Source organism: Procambarus clarkii, chromosome 26 (genome assembly GCF_040958095.1).
Source record: "Procambarus clarkii isolate CNS0578487 chromosome 26, FALCON_Pclarkii_2.0, whole genome shotgun sequence".
NCBI classification, from domain to species: Eukaryota; Metazoa; Arthropoda; class Malacostraca; order Decapoda; family Cambaridae; genus Procambarus; species Procambarus clarkii.
The window spans coordinates 11,328,969-11,354,153 of record NC_091175.1 but is presented as its reverse complement, the minus strand read 5'-3'; the positions used below and the strand labels follow the sequence as shown (position 1 = coordinate 11,354,153).

Sequence of the window (25,185 nt, the reverse complement as noted above, 5' to 3'; positions counted from 1 at the left end):
ACGACGAGTTGCGTAATTCGGCTTCCCACTGGACGCCTGACGCCTTGTTGTCTGGGGTCACAGGTGTCGACAGACTCTTCCAGGTGATCGTCTGTGTGGAGTAGGATACTGGCCACCCACAAACATATCAACTGTGACACTAGCTCTCCACATATGCCAATTGCTTAATTTAGAAACTGTACTTGTGGACGATCTCGAACCCATTGATGATGTGACGACTTATACTGAATTTTGTAACTAGCTCATCAAGATTGTAACTTGCTTAGGTAAATGAATTGTGGGGATCAGTCCCTGAGCCCATTATGTGCCTCTATAACCCTTTCCACTACCGCCCACAAGATGGGTATGGGGTGCATAATAAATGAACTAAACACAAACTGGCCATCCTGGGGGACGCCTGTGTCTCACCGAGCGCTCGCCGTGCGGTGTGTTTATCTGCCGTAGGATGCAGCAGCTTTTTCCACCGTCTGGCGGTGTACAGTAAATAGTTCAGCCTCCGGGCTTAGGGGAAGCTTTTCCCTAGCTCGCTGGACCGTCAGGGTGTAGGGGCTGCCTCTAACTACAACCACAGCTGACACGTCCTCCAGCATGCTTTTTCGTTCTTCGTCTGCTCTGCAGTCGGTGGGGAAGGCTTGGAATATTAACCCAATTTAAGGATCTATGATATAAGTGTACTGCTGGATTTAACAGCTGGTTTGAGACCAATATTTACATCCTCATTTACGGTAAACATTCAGTAATGGTAGATTGTGGTTGCTGTTGAATTTACTGAGCTTGCTTTGCCAATGCTTTCCACAATGTTTTTGTGAAGTGGGTGTAGCAATGTTCCTGCATTTCACTGGAATGAATATGGGAATGTAACTCTTTCTCTGCAGTTGTGTTTGGGACGGTCTGTTTATCTGTTTGCAAGAGGTAAATATTACCGACTTTTAACAACTTTGGATTTACTAACCATTCTGATTTAGGAAGAAGATAGCCCTTTGCTGGTCATTAAATTGAGTGGATAATGTTTTAACTTTATCATCTTTCACTTTCTGTAGGCAACCCTTCATCCCCCCCACCTTGTTAGTGGAATTTTGCATCCCACTATGTATCCTGTATAGAGGTACAGTAGTAGTTTTTTCCGAGTTATTCCCACTCTAGCTATCAATGGTTAAATTTTGCCTATAAGTTTTACCCACATTGTTTGCACCCACTTCCTACCTAAACATTTGTTACCTTTCAGAACTTGTTCTCAAGTCTTTGTTAATCCATGCATTTCTGAACAAATCCACAGGGGCCGTGATGAGGGTTCGAACCTACGTCCGTGAGGATCCCAGACGCGCCTTAATTGACTTGAGTTACGACATGGTAAAAGAATTGCAACCGGGAAATCAACTTGACCTACCACAGATCCTGCAGTATCTCCGAGACAAACCAGGTTTTTACATGCACCCAAGCTCTGCCAATAAGCTATTCTACCTATTCGCCCTTACTTAATTGCACACAGAAATCACAATGGCGTGATGCATCAAATGAATGCATCATTTGACGATTAAACATTTGACATCAAATGAACAAATCCACAAGGGGAATTGTTCATTTGATGCATCACGCTATTTTGATTACTGTGTGTCATGCATTTCTACCTTGTTGTTTGTTTTTGACATTACTCCCTGCTTTGTTTACCTTGCCATTTACAATTAACTTGGTTTAAAATTACCTTAGCACATGTCACCTTGTTACAGTGACTAACTTGTTCCCCAGATTTTGATTTAGAATTATGGCTGCCTTGTTTGATTTACTTTATTCTTTGATTAATTTGTTGCCTAATAATTATTGTCATGGAAATGTTTCATTAAAATCCATGAATCCCTAATTTTAAATTTCTTCATTTTAGGATTATTTAATTCTTGCTTGCCCTTGTTTAGGCTATCTTGAAATGTTAATTGCCCGAAACGTTGTGCGTATTAGTGGCTTTAGGCATAGTATATACTAGCTCTATCTAGAAATCCAACATTCTATTTGTAACTCATTTTGTATGTACTGTATATACTTTTACCTGCATAAACTACAGTATTTATTTAATTTAAATTTCTAGCCTTGGTAATTGTTTACCTTGGGTCTAGTGTACCGAGGCTTTACATTCTATTTGCTTACTGTGTACTATATATACTTTTACTCTGTAGCTAGTTATTTCAATAAAAAATCTACCATTTAGACTTTTTTTCTTTCAACCTTTTCCCTTGCATGTGCATGCCAAGAGCTGCCCTTATTAATTTTACAAAGATATACTGTATCCTTGTTCAGTATTTCAAGTGTACTTTAATGAGAAGTTAGACATTTAAAAGCATTTTATGTAACTGGGAAAATATTGTATGTAGTCGTTTTGACCTCCATTAACCATGTTTAAATTGGTTAGGTTTGGGATTGCATTAGCATACGAGTTTGAGAGGCTGAATAACTGATGTAGTTAATTTAAATAAAATATGCAAGTAATAAAGTAGTATTTATTAGTGTTGGATACATACATATGTATTAATATACCATGTATATCTAGATACATGGGTAGTAAGGTCAGTTAGATATACTGTACTAAAAGTAGAAATTTTTTTGACAAGTGAACGAACCTTGAACAAATGTGACTGCCAAACTTTTATCTAGTATTCCATTGTAATTTATTTTCTCTACCTGAAGGGATGAAGTTAATAGCTAGGTAGAATATAAGGTATTGTAGTATATATGTAGGTTGATAAACTGACAAAAAAGAGCAATTGCGAGTACATCATTTGGTGGTGTGCATGTGATCAGAGACGTCAATGCCTAGCCACAGGAGTAGCCACATGGGGGTGATTACTTCAGTTGCATCAGTTACTTTGGAAGGGCAGGATGTATGGCTATTTCTCTGTTAAGTACTATATGTATTGTTCTTTGTTATCATATGTAATCACCAGGATAGTTAAACCATAATGCAATAGGTACAACAAGGCTAGTAGGTGGGGCATAAGAGCAAGACCTCGCTTCCCTGAAGTCACTGATAGGTAAGCACTTATAAGTATGCACCTGTAGACATTATTATTACTTTAAGAAAGTTTGTAGGAATGTGTGCATGTCATCAATGTTATTTGAAGACATATAGTCTTGTACAGTATATTATTTGTTTGCTATTAATTAACTAATTTGATCAGTTATCCATGCCTATTGCATTCCTGTCTCTCCTGTGTACTGGACTTGGGAAGTAACAAATTAAGTAATGTTAGCATCACAAGTGAGTTTAATAATAAATTGTGTAAGTTTTATAATTGGCATTTGGGAAGTTTTGTGTATACCTGTTAATTAGTCCACTCACTTCTTGACAAACAAGTACTGTAATGATAATAGAGATTACAATACAATGACTATTGAATTGCTGAGACCCTATTCTAATGGGGGTTGGGGCTGTGAATTAACCCAATGAGTAGAAAATTATTACTTTAATAGTGCCACTTGTTATAGTAGCCACTCCTATAAGGATTGGATGAGTTTTCTGGGTTGAGAAAACCATCATTGAATTATAAATTATTTATGTATTAACAATAAATGTACAGATACATACCAACAAATGCATAAATAAATAATAATTTGTTTACTTATAGAAACTTCATTAAACATTTTTTAATCAAAGTATCTGTAACAATAAAATTAGAGCAGGGCTATAATAAATCTATAATAATGTAGATCTGTAGATCTAAATAAAATTTAGATCTATAGATATCAAAATATATATACAGTATGTATATTTCCCACGTGAAAATAATTTAACAGAAAACAGATTAATGCTTTAATACACTGCTAGCAACTTGAGATAAAACATTTTAAAAACTAAGGCTGGTCCTAGGAATACATAAAATGAGGTTTCCCAAAGGTCAATTTTAATCATTTTAAACTGCTTGTCGGTGAGAGCTTGCCACCGGTACCCCAATATTTGAGACACCTCATGCTCCATGGTTTCGTAGGATCTTGCATTCTTACAGAGCCATGTGCAGAATTCTGGAGTCCAGTCTGGATTACAGGGCCAATCTGCCTACAATTATATAGAAATTGTATTAAATACCTACAGTATTGCCAAAAGTCTACATTTAAAATCCAGCTTAAAACTTTAACAGCTGACAAACAACTCAAAGCATTTAAGGAAAACAAGAACATATATTGTTAAATATAACACTGATTTAATTTAAACTTGTTCATTAAAAAAGATAATTGTAGAAAACTTTTCAACTGTTAAAAGTTGTTACAAATATGAACTGCAGTTCTGTAAGCAAACTATAGTAATGTATTGTACATTGTTAATACAGTATAGCAGACTTATAAAATGTGTTTTATGCGGTTGATTTTTATGTACTGCATTGTGATTTTAATTAATGACAAAATTTAAACTGTGAGCATTATTACTACATAGAGTACATTCAAGCTTTCACTAGGGTCCAGAGAGAACTACGGATTTCGCTCCATCCATAGTCCAACAGTACTTGTGGAATTTTGTGCTGTTTACACAGAATTTTACCAAACTTTAGTACATTACATCATGACCACCTAGTCATTATGCCACATTAAAGGAATAGCAATCCTAAAGAAATTAGAAGTGAGAAGTAGGTAGAAATGAGTTTAGGTAAGGAAAAATATATATTAGTATATTTTGGTAGCAGTCTTTCGTGTAAACATATGTTGTTGAATATGACCGAAAGGGTAAGATTAATAATTCTAACACGAATCTTCTCAATATTTCTCACGTTTTTCTTCACTGTCGAGGGTAATTGAAAAATTAACTCTCCAAAATTCATTCTTTACATCTTTATTTTTGGTCTGACGCCTGAACGCGTTTCGTAAGGCTTCTTACATTTTCAAAGACTAGTTTACACATGACATACATCATACTAATACTCGTTTTGGGTGAGGTGATATAGTACAAAGGTTCTGGGTGAGGTGATATAGCACAAAGGTTCTGGTTGAGGTGACAGAACATGAATCAATGGGTATAAAATACCCATAAAAATTTATACCCATTGATTCGTGTTCTGTCACCTTACCCAAAACTTTTGTGCCATATCACCATTAAGACCATTCTTTTTACTAACCTTGAGAATTATTGCATTTCTGCGTAATATAGTAGTAATGCAGATTTTTTGCAGTATATGCCACCAAAAGGACTGTTGCTGTGGAAATCTTTTCTCGTATGACCTATATGAAATTTAAACACAAAGAAATAACATTCTACTGCTGAAGCTACAATTAATTTAAAATTAAATTTAACCTTCAATTAAATATGAAAGGAAATGTGTACAGCACATATATAAACATGTCACTACAGGCACCTAAATAAAGGAATGAATTTAATATATCATACATTATTTAAAATTAACAATAATAAAATTTAATAAAAATTATAATTTATAGGGTAAAAATTTTAAACCATGCATGCACAACCTGTCATTTGATAGATTTGTGTGTGTTTTGACAATCAAAATCAGAGTACAGTATAGTACAGCAATGTAAATTATGAATAAATATTAAAAAAAATCAAGTATTGATGCAATGACATGCTTTTTTCAGATTAAACAACTGGGGCCCTAAGTAGACTACCAAGTTAAGCCAACCTTAGATGCACCAAGCCACTAAGCCCCAGCCTTACCTAACAGGAGTCAGTAGGTAAGGAGAACCTATCAACATCTGACTCTCTACAAGGCAAAGAGAGCTTCAGGATTAGAAAGTGAAGGGATGACGACGTTTCGATCCATCCTGGACCATTCTCAAGTAATAGTTTTCAATATTTTAGTACCATCATGACATTTTGTTAGGTTTGTGTACATTAAACCTGTTCATAAAACATTAAAGCAAAATCTATTTTTTTTATACTAACTACAGCTAAAATACACTTAAGCATAAACCATGTTCATATTATAAGATAAACAAAAAAGAAAAGTGAACTTGCCAGTGTGTGAATATATGGACACTGTCTGATCAGTAAAACTAAAGATGAGTCAATTCTGTCATTGAAATGATCTTGGCATGTGGAATCTGGGTAGCTGCTTGTGTGCATACACTTCGAGATCTTGCTTATACAAATCAATGATTGTAGGTATTACTGGAGTGGTAACCTGAAAACCACAAGGAAAATATAACAGTATTACACTTAAAACAACTTGTTGTAGCCCAGTTTTTAAAGACCAATATAAAGCAATAAAAAACTATACTGTAATGGTAAAATACTTTTACAATTACAAATTCAACCTATAGGATTAACATGGCTGCAAAAGGGCATCAGCTAAGGGCTTTATAAATAAGTAATGCCTAAGTGTAGTTAAAGAATGAGAGCTATGCTCATGGTGTCCTGTCTTCCCAGTACTGAACTCTTTGTCATATGATGCTTTGAAACTACTGAGGATTTTGGCATACACTGCCTTCTCACTTATTTCAACCATCTACCACTCTGTTTGCAAAATATAACTGTCTAATATTTTGTTGGCACCTTTGTTTCCATAACTTATATCTATGCACATATAGCTCCCTGTGTAAACAAACAAAATGCCCCCAACTGTAGTCTTGTACAGGAATCTATGACTCACACACACCCCAGGGCAAGGCTCTCCACTCCAGTGGAGAGCCTTGTTAAGTCCTATGTATTTATCGTGTGTGCACACAAACATGCGTGTCACATTGGACATGCACTGAGTCTCGGTCCATTGATTCTCATTCCTGCCAAAAAAAATTCTGTACAGACTTTATAAGCAGCTTTTTATATTCTATTTTATTATGCCAGTAAAAAAATTTATTCTTTCAATTCATACAGTATTTATATTATTATATATTACAAAATTAATTTTCTTTTAATGGTTTGTAAATACAGTATTTAATTCAAAATGATCTACTACCAGAAATTTCTGCCAAATATCCCCAGTTTGCTAACTGTAGATAGTAAATATGGGTGATTGTAACCTTTCCACCGTTTTCCACTGGATGAGGGGCAGTGTGCAGGATAAACATTTCAATTATGACACTACCTCTTCACATATATGTAAGTTGCATACTGTATACAGTATGGTATATTAAATTTTGTAATTATGTAGCTCATGGAGATTCTTACTTACTTAACTAAAGGAATTTTGGGGTTCAGTCCCTGAGCCAATTATGTGCCTCTGTTACCCTTTCCACTACTGCCCACTGGATGGGTATGGGGTGCATAATAAGTGAACTAAACTAATTAACTTTAAATATTAATTATACAAAAGACACTTACATTATTCAATAGGTATTCAGAAATGTATGCCATATAAAATCAATATAATACATTATGTAATGAGGACAAATTGAAAAATAATTATAAGAAGACTCACTCTAGCATAAGGATTATCATAAACGATGCTTTTGACTGGAGCATGCTGTTGCCAGATGATTTCATCCTTTGAACTTCCTTCATTGCAAAGATGAACTCGAAGCCTGGGATTAGCTGCTCTGCACAGTTTCCATGCTTTGTAACTGAGGGATCGTCCATAGTCTGTATATTTGTTTTGCACTATGTACATATTTCTTACTTTTGAATAAGCCAGTAATTCAAGAAGATCTTCACCAATATTCTGAAAAGATAATTTTACATATATGAATATGACAAACACTGTTCCTATAATCCACATATAAAAATGTTGCTTTTATTCGGTAAAATTTGTCCTCACATTGGTATCCTTAGTGATATTTAGCACCTTTTGATTATCCTGCGACTTTGATGGTGCTACATAGTCTCCCCTGGCTTGGTGCCTTTTTTGTTTATAATTACTCACTTTTATTCAGTAAAAATACCGAGGCATATACAGTGTGTATATATATATATATATATATATATATATATATATCATGGTTAGACTTACTTCATAATAGTACAGTAATAATAATTCATTATGTTGGCGGGATAGGCAGCCAGTTTATACACATTGTACATGTTAGGCTTATATCAAGGTGTCCCCTCTGGTTGACTTACTGACCCTTCCCAGAATGCAACCCCACAACAAGCTGACAAACTCCTGGATACCTATTTACTGCTAAGTGGACAGGGGCATTAGGTGATAGGAAATACAACCAACCATTTCTGTCCCGCCTAGGACTTGAACGCGGAATTCTCAATTTTGAGTTGAGAATGAACTTGACTACTACAAAGACCTAAGACTGGGACTTGAGCAATAATACAGTGCATTAATTACAGTAATAGATTTCCATACAATAAACTGTCACATCATGTTCATCACAAAAGGAGATGCATTATCTCAAAAAGACATACATTATCTAGCTCAACACAAATGATATTATCTCACACTTGGGTAAATAAATAATTACAATCAAGCTGTACACCAGCCTGACTATCCCATAGAGATCGACACAGGTGAGATCAAACATCCAAGTCTCTGCAAAGCCAATACACGAGTTACTATTCTTAGTCTTTAAATAGGATGAAGATTTATTAAGTAAATAATGAACAGTTATATTTGACATATTTGGAACATTGTAGTGTAACCTCAATAGAATGGACTACATAGGACCGAACCCATTCTAAACTTTTAAGGTTTCTGTTGTACCAAGGTTTTTCTCTATTTACTAGTGCTGTATTGTCAAAAAAATCTTACTATAAAAGCTTTTTTACCACAAATGTCAATTATAAAATACAGTATAATCATACTAATAATAATAGTACACACAGAAATCACAATAATGTGATATATCAAATGAATAAATCCACAAGGGCCTTGATAAGGTTTCGAACCTATGCGCTGGATGTTCCCAGACGCACTCTAGTCAACTGTATTGTATTGTCGTGGTACAGTTAACTAGAGCACATCTGGGAACATCCAGTGCATAGGTTAGAACCCTCATCAAGGCCCTTGTGGATTTGTTTAACTAATAATAATAATAATAATAATATTTTACAGTATTGTATAAGATATACAAAGGATCAGATAACAATGGTTACTTAGTAGGCACAGTATTTGTATATTTTATTAAGCCACTAATTATGTGCATCATTTTCAGGTGGGTTGCTTGGGTTTGTACTGTTCTGGTTATGCATAACTGTTGTATATATATGGAGTGGCAAAGTGAACCATACATTTCCCATCGCACACAAGTAAGTGGTTTGCATTAAATATCCTTGAGTACAAGTGGGATATTACCTTTACATACAGTACAGTACCTATATTACTAAGGTCACTGAAGGCCATTAAGATGATAATACCTGTGGAGAAATGAATAATGTCTTGAGGTTAACAAATGCTCCAGGATGAAGAAGTGTGTGTCCAAGTTTTGTGATATTAATTAAGATCAGAGTTCTTAGAGTTTCACAGCATGTGACACAGACCTGAAAGAAACAATAATCAAATTAAATATAAACTTCAAAGCATTATAGCAACAATATATATATATGTATAAATATTAAAGCATTATAACTCATATTTATTTATAATTTAACAGAAACTACATATTTTGCATGTCTTGCAGAATCCAATATACTGTACTTCTCAAAACTATGACTCATTTCATTCACACATTCTTTCACTCTATCGAACTCGTCATAAGTTTCCCCTTCTTCCCTTATCTTAGACACCCCATTCTCTGACAAAAATGTTACAAGTATTGTTTTCTTGTGACATACTACACCATCACTATCTTAAATTTCTTTACCATTCAACTCTTTATACCTTGTGACTATCTTGTGATGGGACTGAGGGTTTCATAACTCATCAACCCACTCACTCACCAGGCCTCCGAGTTCTTGGCCTGAACAACGAAGATGATGATATTCACAGCCTTTAATCTGATGTTGGCATCACAAGTCAAGCTGATCAGGAATATTCTGAAGGAACCGTGCAAAGTTTGCTCTTGAAGAAAGTTCAGGTTCTGTTTGTAATTCACCTTATATCAGATTGGATAAAAAAAATGGAAAACTGATATTTTCATAGTTCTCTCATCATACTAATTGTACATCATCTTTTAATTTGTTCACTCTATCACTCTTCTTGCTATTAAAATGAATTATATTAGTTTGAAGATTTGGAGTCTACTAAACAACATATCGCTTAAGTGCAGCCTGTATCAAATCAAACTTAATAAAGCTCACACTTAAGTAAATGTTAATATTATAGGTTTGCCTTGATTAGTGCCTTTATCCAGTTTTAGGGCTGAATGAAAATGAGTAACAAATGTTCTCTGTACATTGTATAGGTCAACATAATCCCCCAGCCTGGGGCCTGGTGGGTGAGTGGACAGCAATCGGGATTTGTAGTCCTAAGGTTCTGGGTTTGATACCCGGCGGAGGTGGAAACAAATGGGCAGAGTTTCTTTGACCCAGATGCTCTGTTCACCTAGCAGTAAATAGGTATCTGGGAGTTAGACAGCTGCTACGGCTGCTTCCTGGGGATGTGTGTAACAAAAAAGAAGGCCTGGTCGAGGACAGAGCCACAAGATCGCTAACTCCTGAAATCATCTCAAGATAACCTCAAGGTAAGAAGCCTTAGCCCCAAGGCTACAGCTGTTATGTATTACTATATCCCCTAACATGTTAAACACACTAACATATGATATAAAGAATATATTAAATAATTAATACAAGTGGTAAAAAGTTATAATGAAATGATGGGAACTAGTGAACAAATTCTCCTTTCAGTATTGTTGTGAAACATTAACAAATTTGTCCTCTTAAGTTTATTTTGCTGCTATCACCAACATAATTTATAATTAAACTTTTATTGACAGAAACAGGAAGTGTGTACTTAGGCTTATTGAGGTCCCCATAGGCCAACTATGGACATTTCCTAGGATGCAACCCATAACAGTTGTCTCAGGTACATTTTTGTTGCTAGGTGAATGGAGGCATTAGGTAAAAGTACCATTTTCACTTCAAATTTACAGTAAGTCTTAGCATCATCCACAAATTTTATGATGTGATTTGAAATACTATATTCTCATCTATGTCAGTGATATATATGACAAATATGGTTGGCCCCAAGATGGAACTTTGCAATACTTCACTCCCCACATTTTTCCAGTCAGATTAGTTTCCATTGAGAATGACACTTTGCTTTCTTTATCTTAACCATTGTTTTATCCATTCTAATATTTAACCATTTATTCCATAGATGCATACTGCATCTACTGGAAGTTCTTTGCCTGAATAGCTGAATATATTTACATGAAGTATAGGCCTATTTCTCTAGTGGCCTTGAAGGGGACATGAAGCTCTTAAATTTTTAAAGATCTCTCATTGTACCTGAGTATTTTTTCCAACTGGATTTTAAACTGAAGTATTATCTTGGCATTTAAGGCTTCAGTGAGTAGGCAGTTCCATGGGTTTATAACCCCATGGATGAAAAAACATCTGTTTTCAGTCCTACATTGAGGCTTGTTGAGCTTGAAGCTATTGCCTTAAAAGGCAATAGCTTCAAGCTCAACAAGCCTTGAAGATGTGGTCCAACACCAGCCCAACAAGATGTGGTCTAGATATCCTTACTAATTTCTATGACCAATATATTTATTTTGCATGAGCTCATTTACTTCTGTTTTTTCTTAGTGGTATAACCCTTGGAGGTGGAGCGTGTGCTTTTACTATAGTGACTTAATGGTTACCGAGGCATGATGGGTCCTTAGTGAAACCATAGGGCCTAATTGGCACCATGTTGGTGACAAAGTGGATTCAAACTAAGTTGTAAAGTACCAATGCAGCACCTATAGATGGTGGCAGGTCCCTAGTGTATGTAATGCTTGATAATAGTTCAAAATGATGATCAGATGACCTAGTACTGCATACTTCATCACAATCATAGAGTTGTGAAAATCATAAGAACATAATCAATATATAAATCTTAAAATCATAATTAAATTCAATACCCTTACTGCATTGCCAAAGTAACATTTATGATGCTAACCACATTTGTATAGTAAACAATCATGAAATGATGACAGGATTTTTTCACTGGCCTAGGTAAACTACATTACATCCATATTAATGTATTATATCCGTATTAACATTATGGATATAAAATCTACATCATAATATCTAAAATCAATGTACAGTACAGTATAATAATGATGAATACATTGCCCCAGGATTAAGATACGATGATAACCTCACTTTAAGGGTTAAAAATCACAGCAGCACGGCATTTAGCAGTTGTCATCAATGTTATTTGATGAGTTTTCAGCACTGTCAATACAGCAAATAGTTCACAGCATGCTCAGCATGAAGACTTGTACAACATAGAGCACTGTTCTGCACAGACATCAATCAGCACACAGCTTCCATTAGCAGAGACTGAAGTTTAGATCAGCAAACAGCACACATGTGGTACTCACAGACCGATCTACACTGTAGGCAAGACAGTAGCATAACTCCTCTTGTTTTTTGTTCGGCAATTACCTGCATTCAGTGTTTATCCTCATCATCAATGTGGTGTTTCATGGTGCTGTGGCTAATGACAGGTTTAAGGTAGAAACAAGGTCATTACTTGGTTATTGTTTTTAATTGTATTGTACTGGTACATGGCTAGTGGACCAAGCATATGGGCATCTTGCTCTTAGTTTACTACTCAACATCTGACATTAACTCTGACACTAACTGCTCCTTATATCAGTCACATAATGGTATACCTGGGCTTCCATATCTGCTTTCCAAGTTCGTGTCAATCGCAGCCCTTCCTTCTCACTCACTTCACACAGCTTCTCAGTAGTCATTAACCATTCTACCTGCTGATTTTGTTTGCCACTTTTATTCACCTCACAATTTCCCTTCATTAACTATTTTCATACTGTAATGTAAATAATTTTCCTGAATAACAGATTAAAGCAAATACCTTACCTCGTCAAGCAACTCAAGTCCTTCATGCCCATCTAAAAGTAAATCTCTCAGTTCCAGTGTTCTAAGTAGAGGGAGTACTCCCATGACTTTTTTAAACATGGCCAAAATTTGGCCACCAGTGCCATATACAACTTCTTCCGAGCGTTCTGTCTGCTGGCAAGCAAATCGGAACCTAAAAATTGGATGGAATGAATACCATTCTACAAAGTGTTGCACACTAACTTATATAATATTAAAATTAAATAGTGTTTCTAAGTATTTGGCTTTGAAAGATGCCAAAGTACATGATAACTTTTGTCAAAATTAAATATTGCAATAAAACAATGGCATCAATTTTCATTTTAGCTGAAAGAGAAGTGAATACATTTTAAAATATAAACTGAATCACATGATTAAACTAATTGCTGGTTAACATTTTGCAGCTGTCAGCAGTCCATTTTAAAAGAGCAGAGCATTAAAAGAGCATTACTGGCTGTAGGGAAAGCATAAGAGGAATACTGACATTTAAAGCAGATACATAAATGTGAATGTTACAATTAAACAATTAGAATATTGGACTGTATACAGAAGAGGTGTAGGTGTAGTGTACTGTATACAGAAGAGGTGTAGGTGTAGTGTACTGTATACAGAAGAGGTGTAGGTGTAGTGTACTGTATACAGAAGAGGTGTAGGTGTAGTGTACTGTATACAGAAGAGGTGTAGGTGTAGTGTACTGTATACAGAAGAGGTGTAGGTGTAGTGTACTGTATACAGAAGAGGTGTAGGTGTAGTGTACTGTATACAAGAGAGGTGTAGGTGTAGTACTGTATGTGTACTATATACAAAAGAGGTATAGATACTATATTAATAAATAACATTGCAAAGTGAATGACATATTTCAGCTAGGCTGCATCTCTCTCCTTGGAGATAATTACTTATCAACACTCCTAATGTACACAATATGTGCTGGATATACACAGAAATTATATATTGTAGAACCCAAGTGCTTTTAATAATTAAAATCACAAATTCCTAGGAATTACTGTTCTGTATGAAGCAGAAGTTTCTTTATTAGAATTTGAAGATATTTAATCAATCAAGAACTATATTCACGACACTCAAACAATATAAGATTTAATCCAGTACTGTAATTATAACACTTTTAACACCTTGTTTATATTACACCATACCTTAAAGTGTGCACATTATCTAGAGTGCCCGGGCAGTTGTTATGCATATACAGTGAAACATTTAGAAATTCATACAAGTTGAATAAATTACTCATGGGTGGGAATATTAATGTTCGGATATGCATTCCTTTCTTGGTAAGGAAGATGGTGACACGGATATGATCCAGTAATTTCTGCAAATAAAAAAATGGATATACAGTACTGTTTTAAAGATATTTTATTTTATTTTTTTAATATTTGTTGTAGTGTTAGGATCGTGATACACAAACCTGACAATCTCCATATTAAATTATTTCTTATTTCCATTCAAATACAATTTAAATTTTAAAATTTTATTGAGGTTATATTTGTCAATTCTATTTCCTATAACAATACAAAGTATAAATCTAGAAATGTAAGAGTTAAAATGCTTGCTATTAACTAATGAAAAATTTATCTAAAGTATTCCTAGACTTATTTAGCTATCATGAAGTGAGGCCATATACAACGAGAAGCAAGATTTCTATACATGGACGTGATCCAGGCTAGTTAAACTAGCATCTTTTTAATATGAATTTGTAACAACAAATAAAAAACAAGAGAATAAAACAGAAAACAAGGATAGACTTAAAAAAAGTTTGAGTCACTATGAAAGGCATCTTTCTGAGCTAAGCCATTCATTTGCCACCTAATCTGTTGTATCATTGACAGGATTCATAACCATCCTGGCTGGACATTATTTTTGGGAAGGGGCCTTCTCCATGGGTCCCTGAACAAGTCACCAGGTTAACTTCAAGCTTAAAGCACTCCACCTGGCCCTTATGAATCATGAGTGTCTACTGGGTACCAAGGACCAGAATCTGGCCCTCTCAACAGAGGCAACAAAGTCTGGATACAAGACTCCTGATGCTTGGGCATATTGGCTGGTTCTTGGGTGCTTCAATGGGGAGGTCTTCAGCCCAGCTTTCCCCTTCCCTCTCCCACCCACCTTTCCTTTGATGTTGTAGGTCCAAACTTAACCTGTTTTGGGTGAGTCAGATGCTGTAGTGGTTGGGTGACATCTCCAAAGCCAGGTCCCTACATGGCTTTGGAGGTGTTAGTGACCACAACTTGGAATAAGTCTGCACCATCTTTTCCTTTCCCTGTGGGTGTGATTTGCCCTGTTACTGGTATTTTCCCCTCCCCCTGGTTCCAGCTCCATAGCATCCAAGGATTTCACAGTTGGGGCAGGGTTTAGCTTAAGGTGTAGCTCAACTTTCTTGGAGTATAAGCTCATTCACATCAACAGCGGAGACACTTGAACTCTGTCCCAGAGTCTTCATATCAGGCTTTTGGGGATGAGGGTGAGCTTGAAGGGTGTCCATGGATGCCCTTCAACTTTTCTTGGACTTTGGTTCTCTCTCTGGAGGGTCTTTTGCTTCAAGAGAAAATAACGTTTCATATCCTCCTATGTATGAAGATGATTGCTCAGCTGCTTCCCCTTGGGTTTGGTTCCAGATCCTATTCAGTGCCTCAAGATTGTTATTTCTGGAGGTTTCTGTCTTCTCGCATTTCCCATTTAGTGGCTGGCACAGATTTGCTTTGGTACCTCCTGTGAAATTTGGACTTCTCTTTGTTGAGGGATCTGGCCTCTTTTTGACTACAGGTCTATTTTGGCTTATTGGCTGGGGTCTGAGGTTCCAGATTCATCCTGACTGGCTAACATCCCCTCTTTTCCTTGGGGGCTTGACAATGGTTCTGTCTGACCCACATTCATGATTAGTGAGATGTGTTCTGTCTTGGGCACAGCACTTCTTATTCTCTGCTTGGGGACTATCTGTTTGCTCCGGTGCTCCCCAGGAATGTGGGAAAGTGGCAGCTCCATGTACAGCTGTCTGTACTGTCCAGGGTTCTTATTGTGAATGACCATAAGGTGCGTGTGCATTTAGTGGTAGTCTTGTGTGTTTGGGTCCTCATGGAGGGGCTCTGGGCAGCTCCATGAGGATGTGGCTTGGTACCAACCCGAGTGTGGAAGCCTTGAGACCTGCAATTCCTGCCTTGGTAGCCTTACCCAAGATGCTTGTCCCTTTCCATTGGGAAGCAATGGTAGCATTTTATTCAACCCACCTTGCATGTCAACAGGCTTTGATGGCCCATTTGTTAGATTAGATTCAGCTTGATCCCTTTCTTTTTGTCTGCCTCCCCTTTCTCGACTCTCCTCTTTCTGGAGTCCCAAGTTCTGTCTGTGGTAGCTTTCTCGTGTCGATCTATCAATATTTTGTTGTTTTCTCTGGGTTCTGCTCTGCTTGGAGGTGGGTTGGTAGGGTTAGGACCTCGCCTACTGTTGGTTGATGTAGATTCTCAGGAAAGTCAGATTAGAAGATAGCTGCCTCCCTAGCATCTTATAAGGCCCTGTAGGAACATTGAAAAATATTCCTCTGGTTCTTGTACCTGAACATAATCGTACTTGATCTCAGTGAGCACCATTGGTTGAAAGCGACCAATGTTATGGACTTTACATTTACCTCTGTAACATTGGTAGCTTTCAACCAATGGTGCCCACTGGGATTGTTCATGAATCCTGTCTATAACAGTGGATTATTAGGGAACATTCAAATGTAAGAGTTAAGAAATGAGGTTGAAGGAAAAAATACTAATGACAGGAAGTCATTATTTTCTCTGTGTAATGATTTTATAAATGAACATGTCAAAGAGGTTTAGTGGTACGTATTTAAATATGCATTATGAATGTTCAACAATACCAAAAATTTAAATAAGAGAAAATAGGACACTAACCTGCCAACCTGCACAGTAATTGAATTTTCGTTTCGTAAGAAGTGTATCATGAAGCTCAAATGTGTACCATACTCTAGGAAAATAAAAGGCTTCATACCAGTTTCTGCAGACCTGAAAACACAATACCTAAATAATAAAAATCCATTAAAACTTCTTCATACTTTTTTTGTGAATTATAATCAACATAACCAATATCATTGAAAAATATATCTACAGTATTACATATTATCCCCAGACATACTAGATTAATAAAAAATATACAAAGACTATTTTCCTATATAATACTAACCTTTAAATACACTAGATACACAGGTGAGCATTACTTGGGAAATGGAATTTAATGTGAATAAATGCCATGTTATAGAATGTGGAATTGGAGAAAATAAACCACACAACCTACAAATTATGTGAAAAGGCTTTACAAAATTCTGATAGAGAGATTAAGGGTGGTTCTTGATAGAAAACTATCACCTGAAGACCACATTAAGAATATCGTGGGAGAAGCCTACACTAATCAATTTCAGAATTGCTTTTAAATACATGGATGGTGAAATACTAAAGAAATTGTTCACAACCTTTGTGAGACCAAAGCTGCAATATGGAATATGCAGCAGTTGTATAGTGCCCATATCTTAAGAAGCACATCAACAAACTTGAAAAAGTGCAGACATGCAACTAAATGGCTCCTGAAACTGAAAGACAAGAGCTATGAGGAAATTAAAAGAAAAAAAAGAGGCAATATGATCACTACCTACAAAATAGCAGCAGGAATCAACAGAATTGATAGGGAAGAATTCCTGCGACCTGGTGCTGTACTTCAAAAACAGGAGGTCACAGATTTAAGCTAACTAAACAAAGCTGCCAAAATAATATAGGAAAATTCACTTTCACAGAGTGGTAGATGGTTCTAACAAGTACTCACCTTGTTGTACTCACCTAGTTGTGCTTGTGGGGGTCGAACTCTAGCTCTTTAGAGAAAAAAGCCTCTCAACTGTCAATCAACTGATTTTATTTTTTATTTTTTTTTGTTTTATTGAGTTTACTTTATTGAGTCCCCAAAAAAATAAAGCTAAAACCAAAATTAAATGTTCCTAGTATAGCACAAATATGGTATGCACTATATTAGACCTCAGATAGTGTGTATTAGGCCTAGGAAGGTTAGGTTAGATTGTTTTCTTTGTAACATCAGGACAAAAACTTTTCCAGTTTCAATAGTCCAAATTCAATAGTACCGATATCTACTTTCTAATTGCCTTTTATGTTAATACTGTACTGTATATGTATGATAGTCCTCATCATTACTATAAGTACAGTACTACCTAAACAGGAGGATGGGCTGTTATATGACAGAGTGCTTGGGAAGACGGTACACCACGAGCGTAGCTCTCATCCTGCAACTACACTTAGGCAATTACACTTAATTTGTTATACTTAAGTAATGAATTACCAAATTCATTACCCCAAGGCTACTAGAGATATGGTGGCCCCCTCAGGTAAATTCAGGTAATAGGAGATAGGAGAAACACCCGATTAAAGGTGTTGGGCCCTAAGACAGAATATAATCCTCTAATGTGGATTTTTGTAACCAATGCTCATTTTATAACCTTTTTGCAAAACTTTAAATTTTATGTTAAGTTTTATAATTTAAAGAATGAAATATCAATTTGCCAAATAATATTTGTTTCTAAAGTGAGAAACAACACTTGCCATTGAAGCAGAGTAACGTTGACTAAGAGTTAGGTACTGAAAAATGTTTTCAAGGAGAAGGTCTGGAAGAATGTGCCAATTGCTATATACATGATCTGGATCATCCTTATTTTCTTTTTGAAACTTGACCTTTCTAGGAGCAACCTTCAAACCCAACTCTGAAAAAAAAAAAAAAAGACTGAGTATACACAGCAAGAAAGTGCATTTCTCAGCAGACTTGCTTGGTTATTCCACAAGGTAAGTTCCCATGGTTGTTCTGTTGTGAAGGTGGGAGCAAATTATGTGACGTTCATGGCACTGATAACTTTTCATGCATCTCCACAGGGTCATACTGGTACTGTACTAAGGAAAATTGGAGATCATCATCCAGAAGATCATTTGAGTGAGCTGAAGAATGCTCACTCAAAATAAGTAACCCTAACAAGTTATCACATGATGGAGTAATAAGGCCAAACAAATAATTCTGAAACAAAATATATAATATCAAGATATTTAAGTTATCCAGAATGAGGAGAAAAATTTAATCTGTAAATATCTATCCAAAATGGGCAAGCACTGAAGAAATTATATCATAGAAAGGATGAAGTAATATACTCAAAAGAATGTTTTTAATAAGCATAAACAGATTGCGTATTTTCATTCTAGAAAAGAACAGAAAGGTTATCAAGAGAAAAGAAAACAAAAGAAGGTTACCACGCTAAAAAACTGAGAAAAGAGACAAGCCATAAAGAAATTAATAGACATGTACATTGCCAAACAAAATAAAGTATGTAGGAATGGATTTTTAAATCATTTATTTTTGTACAATTATTATTGTTTATGTTTTTGTCATATATAATGTGCCAAATATAAGTTGGAAATGTTAATAATGTACAGTATTTGGTTTTGTCACCTCAAACATGCACAACTCAAATTAAAACAATGCTATACATACCTGTAGGATTCCACAACTCAATTTTAGGAAGAACATCAGAGCCAGGTATTTTTACTGTAGTCATTCTTGCTATTGGTAATAACTACAAAAAATATGAATGATGTTAGTAAGCATAAGCTCTACTATAACTACCTAAATACTACAGCAAAATGCACTTAAAGAGATCTTGAAATTTATTAGGTGAAAAAATTAAAATATAGTTATTTACACTTCAAGTACATTATAAGCATCTACAGCTGTGGCTTATTTGTGATGTCAGCAAAACACAATATGTTATTTATTACCAAACATATACAAATTACTAAACATAAATTATAACTATTATGCATTTTAATTTATAAAACCATAGGCTACATAGGAGACTATCAGAGAGTTGATATACTAAGCAAGTACCTGTACTGTGTATGGAAGAGTGCACTGCTGAATTTCAAAGACCACAAACTGTTGTACAAGTCTTAAAAGAAAATACACAACCATTGTTACACCAGTCATTGGCTTCATGTCCTTGTTAAAGCCACTAGAGAGATAATGTCCCTCGGGTAAATTCAGGCAAATTCTGTGATTATATGTAAGTCTATAGTGGGTATGCATAATTAATCTTAGGCTAATTTTAAAAACATGAAGAAAATTCATTGTTATTATTATTAATTTAAAATTAATACCAGTACTAAAGAAAGTACAGCACTTTACAAGTATTTAGATTATATTTTTTGATGAACATTAGTTTAATATATGAGAATTACAGTTATAAATCACTATAAATACATACAGTTTTTAAGTGTACTTGCAATACATTTTTATAAGTAATTCATAATTCATTGTGTTGGGGAACAGGCAGTCAGTTTATGCATACAGTACAGTACATGTTAAGCTATATTGAGGTCCCTCCCAGGGTCAAATTACTGACCCTCCCCAGGATGCAACCCCCACCACAAGCTGAATAACCCCTGGAGTACAGTACCTCTTTACTGTTGAGTGGACAGGGGCATGAACTGATAGGAAATGTGCCCAACCATTTCTGTCCCCTCCCACTATTCGAATCCGGAATTCTCGATTGTGAGTCAAGAACAAACCCAACTGTACGACTGTGACCCCTCAAAATATAGTGTGAATTGAATGCTATGGGATTTTCATCAAGTGGATTGACAGCAGCAGTTGTACTTGATGGTTGAAGAAGCTATAGCAGCATCTCTTGATGTAGTGTTAAATTGCAGTGTACTGGTAGGAGGAGGCAGTTTACAGGCTTCACTAGCAATCTACATACAGTACAGTACAATACTTTACACATAACTATATAAATTATTACAGGTTTGGTCATAAGGCAGAAAATAGATATGGTTTATTAAACAATACTAGCTAAAAACCCATAAAACCAATTCTACAATGTAAATTCTAAGACACTAACTGAAGGCTAATATATACATACTAGCTTTTTGGTGCAAGCTACATGGTTGTCTCCACTCAGTTCAATACATGCTAGACCCTTGTGTGTACCATTGTAAGCCTACTAAAACTAGATGCCAAAGCCTGGTCCCATTCTAAAGCAGCACAAGGAGGAACGGATCCTAGATCACCCTAATCAAAAAAAGGCCACTAGAAAGGTAGGCAAAGTAAAACACACAAACAAAGCATACACAATGAAACGATAAAGCCTTGCGATGAATGAATCCCCCAGTCATGGAGTAGTTCTCTCATTACTTCCACCTGCAAACCATCATGGGATTATGGTTCAAAAGTGGCAGTGCTCAATCTCCTAGCCATGAACTTCAGGCATTTTGCCTGGCACTTACGTATCAAACTTCAAATCCAGATGCAAATGAATGTGTGTACAAAGAACATAAAAGTAATGTACAATTGTGGGGACGAGTTACACAAACTAATGAAGTCACTATTATGCAAAGCACTTGGAGCGAAAATAATTTGAAAAAAAGGTACTAGTATGTATCATATACAGTACTGTATAATGCATATGATATTAGAGTCAAGAGTTTTTGGTTTAAATGTTGGCCATCCTGGACACTGTTTTAGACATACTGGGACTGTGACATGTGTTCTTGCTGCTTGGTCTACCCTTTTGGGACCCAGCAAGCCCTTTTTCACGAACAGAGGTGAAAGGTATCAGGTGCCCAAACGTTTTTGTTGCGCCCAGGAATTGAACCGCGTACCTTGGTTATGTATCGAAGACGTTGACAACTGTGCTGTAAGGGTCTTCGTTGAGACTGCGTCAGTATAGCATACTATAAAGGGTTAAAATTGAAGTTATCATAATATGTATCTCAACCTAATAAATTAAGTGAAGTGTATTAATGTAAACCTTGCTACTACACAGCGGCCTGGTACCAGAGTTATTTTCAGATGTATTTGCGTATGATGCTGCCAAAATGGATGCCTGCTATGCACCCACCAGTAATAATGGTAGTTTACACCATTACACATCTGTTTAGATGCTTATATAAACTGAAGGCTAAGAGCTTACCACCACTGAACAAGGACACTCGATTCATCACCAAGGAACACTGAGCGGCCCCCAAGGAACACTGAGCGGCCCCCCTACACACCAGCTGGCACCCCGCACTCAGCTGGCACCCCGCACTCAGCTGGCACCCTGCACTCAGCTGGCACTACTTGGTTATAGATACAGCTGGCAGGAAAATCACAGGGAATTTGTTGAGAATATCAACTGCCATCTTAGAGCACCGTGCTAAGCGCTCATAGGTTCCTTGAGTGGTCCTCGAGCTATTGACACCAAAATGGTATGAATTACCTTAACAATTAACTTATTTACATTAAATAAATAGTTAACTGTGTAGGCAGTTAAGGTAATTCATTCCCTAACAACCTTTGTTAGTGAATCTTCCAGTCGGACTACAGACGAAAAGTCCCAAATTAAATTTCCGTCAAAAGACAAGGGAAAGCTTTTGGGGAAAGTGTCCTTTCCCAAACCCCCCTGCGATCTTCATGAAGCTAAGTCTGAAATGGAGGTTGTGTTTTCCGTAGACTCATTTATCAGTTCAGTGCTTCCTAATATTATATTTTTTTTTAGAGAGAGAGGGAGAGGTTCAGGACTGTTTTAACAGCATTGTAGGCCCTGGAAAAGCAGTGAATGGGGCCCCCTACCAAAATGATGGGCCCCGCCCATCTGCTAAAGTGCAGGATAATCGCCAGATAAATATTATACACAATAGTATAAAAAAAAATTATAGTATAAAGTAAAACTGGAACAATGTGGTGAGTAGGGGTACTGCACGGTTCCAATTTGGGGCAACCCATTTTGTCACATACATCAATGACATAAATGACAATGCTACAACCCAAATCATCAAATTTGCAGATGACACTAAGATTTATGGTAAAGTAGGAAGTGGCAATGCTATTTAAGCCATACAAAGAGATCTACATGAACTCCGCAGGTGGACGGAAGAATGACAAATGCTTTTCAATATCGAGAAATGCAAGTCCTTGCGTGTGGGACATAAGGCAGCGGCTAGTCAAAGGTCTTCCCATCTGTCTTGATGATTTTATAAAGCTGGATTTTAAAATTCAGCAGTATTTTGGAATTAACGCCTACGGAGGGAAGGTGGCTCCGTGGGTGTTCCAAGTTTTTCACCCTATAGGTGAAAAACTTCATGTTCTCTGCTCTACATTAATGGCTTGTTCAGCTTGAAACCGTTGCTTATTGTCGAACTTTCACATCAGCTGTCGAACGCCAGGATAGCTCACCTAGTTGTGCTTGCGGGAGTTGAGCTTCCGCTCTTTGGTCCCGCCTCTCAACTGTCAATCTACTGGTGTACATTCCCAGTTAAAAAGCATTAGGTAAAATAGAACATTGCCCAAACGTTTCTGTACTGTCGAGGGGATCGAACCTGTGATCTATGACTGTTAGCCAGAGGCATTGCCCACATTTGTGCGCGTGCGCCAGTGGCCTCCCCTCACTGTATGGCCTTAGCAGGCAGCCCTCGTTAACTACCATCTGCTTGCTACCTACTGCGTGAAGGTCGCCCGCCTCAGACATTAGCACATAGACCATTGCCTTAAAATCTAAGTGTCAGAGGAAAGCAAGGTGGAATGTTAAGAAGGAATGCGCTGCGCTGAACATGTTATTCATCTCTCTCATATATACTTTTGGTTATTCCACCAAAACGTCTTGTTTGGGCATCGATTCGCTGGGCAACATGGTCAATATATCTACTCAGCGTGGAAGCATAATATATTGATCAACTTGTCGACCTACGGGGCATGGAGTCCACCCACCTCTCGAGACGTCGGTTGGGAACTGGTTCACACAACTCAAGTTCACTTCTTCGCGAGATCTCAATATACAGCGTTGCAATAGTAAATTTTAAATTGGTTTTAGATACCTTGAATTTTACTAATCTATGCTGTTGATAGCACGATCGTTTCTGAGAATCAGCGACGTCTAGTTATGGAGTTATTCAGCCTTAATATATGTTATGGTCTGAGAGAACAAGTTGCGTGGATTGCCACTGGTGGAACCCACCTTTAAGTTTGTTTGACTTTAGGCTTCGCTCTCAATCACTCTATTGATCACTCTGATATTACATTGTAGATGTAAGCTAAGCGCTAGGTTGTCTAGACTTATATTTGATTTACCTTTTAATGTACTTCATTTCAGTTTAAATTACTTTTTTGTTTAAAACTTTGTAAACCAAAGAATTCTTTGTTCTCTACTTAAAAGTTCTACTTTTTCGTTATGCAGTTATTACTTTTAACTCCAAGGATGTAGCTGGATAAGTCCTCCAAGGATGTAATTGGATAAGTCCTCCAAGGATGTAGCTGGATGAGTCCTCCAAGAGATAGCTAGATGAGTCCTCCAAGGATGCAGCTGGATGAGTCCTCCAAGGATGTAGCTGGATAAGACCTCCAAAAGATACCTGGATGAGCCCTACAACAAGGTTGCTGAATAAGACCTGCTTGGAAGACTTGTCTAGCTGTCTTATAAACAAACAAACATCTCCAATAGAAAGTGCATAGAATTTGCGGCCATAAAGCTATTAAAGAGAGTTCATTACAGCACCTCCACTTGTTAAAATGCTGCTTGAAAAACATAAATCGTGACACCCTCATCTAATATTTATTTCTAATAAGTGTCTATTATCTCTAATAGACACTAGTAATTGTAGTGTCTTCTCACAGACATAATAACATAGAATAAAAAAGCCACACTTGTGTATTTGTGAAATTTATGTACATCAAGTTTCTCGCGCTCTCCTGAGTGCTTGGTCAGTGTCAGAGTGGATGATTAGCGCGAGATGCAAGTCTCGTCCTAATCGAAACGTCTTGCATAATAGTAGCTTTAATATGCAACCTACCTCTGTATTTTAAATTAATTATTAAATTATTATATTCAATTTTTATTCAGGAAACGTACATACATAGAGGATGAGATACAAACATAAACGTTGGATTTATAGACAGAGCTAGTACATACAATACCTAAAGCCACTAATACGCATAACGTTTCGGGCTAGGTGTGGGGGGAAAAATACACTTAGACTAAAACTTAATAGTAATCGGGATTAAAGTAAAAATTATGTTGAAAAAAGAACCAAAAAAAGGGGGGGGGGGACATGACAAAAATAACAATTGTACAAGTTGGTCAATAAACAGCATTGTTTAAAATTTATTGTTATGTATGTATATTTTATGTGCATCTTTTTGTAAATATATTTTCTTTCAACTTTACCATAAAGCTTAGTGTTTTCTGCATATTTTATAATGTGGTTTGTAATATTTCCGCCTGTGCATTGATGTAC

General features: G+C 36.4%; 1 protein-coding gene and 1 long non-coding RNA gene across 4 annotated transcripts; one reads left to right on the top strand and one right to left on the bottom strand.

The window, feature by feature from the left end:
* Nucleotides 1-273: 273 nt before the first annotated feature.
* LOC123756783 (uncharacterized) lies at nt 274-19,391 on the top strand. 3 transcript variants are annotated; one of them, XR_011229720.1, is made up of 6 exons: nt 274-725; nt 1,277-1,420; nt 5,569-5,769; nt 9,031-9,124; nt 9,758-10,497; nt 18,802-19,391. It is a non-coding gene; the product is annotated as an uncharacterized lncRNA (long non-coding RNA). The 3 variants fall into 3 exon arrangements; XR_011229721.1 differs by having other exon boundaries at nt 10,219-10,497; nt 18,802-19,390; XR_006772674.2 differs by lacking the exon at nt 9,758-10,497 and having other exon boundaries at nt 18,802-19,389.
* LOC123756782 (F-box only protein 39) lies at nt 2,807-19,758 on the bottom strand. The gene is given in 12 exon segments (XM_045740107.2): nt 2,807-4,042; nt 5,094-5,117; nt 5,119-5,196; nt 5,948-6,013; nt 6,015-6,113; nt 7,350-7,589; nt 9,233-9,355; nt 12,848-13,019; nt 14,017-14,189; nt 16,771-16,881; nt 18,478-18,635; nt 19,412-19,758. Coding segments are annotated over 12 exon segments (1,551 nt in total). The 5' UTR covers nt 19,476-19,758; the 3' UTR covers nt 2,807-3,799.
* Nucleotides 19,759-25,185: the final 5,427 nt, after the last annotated feature.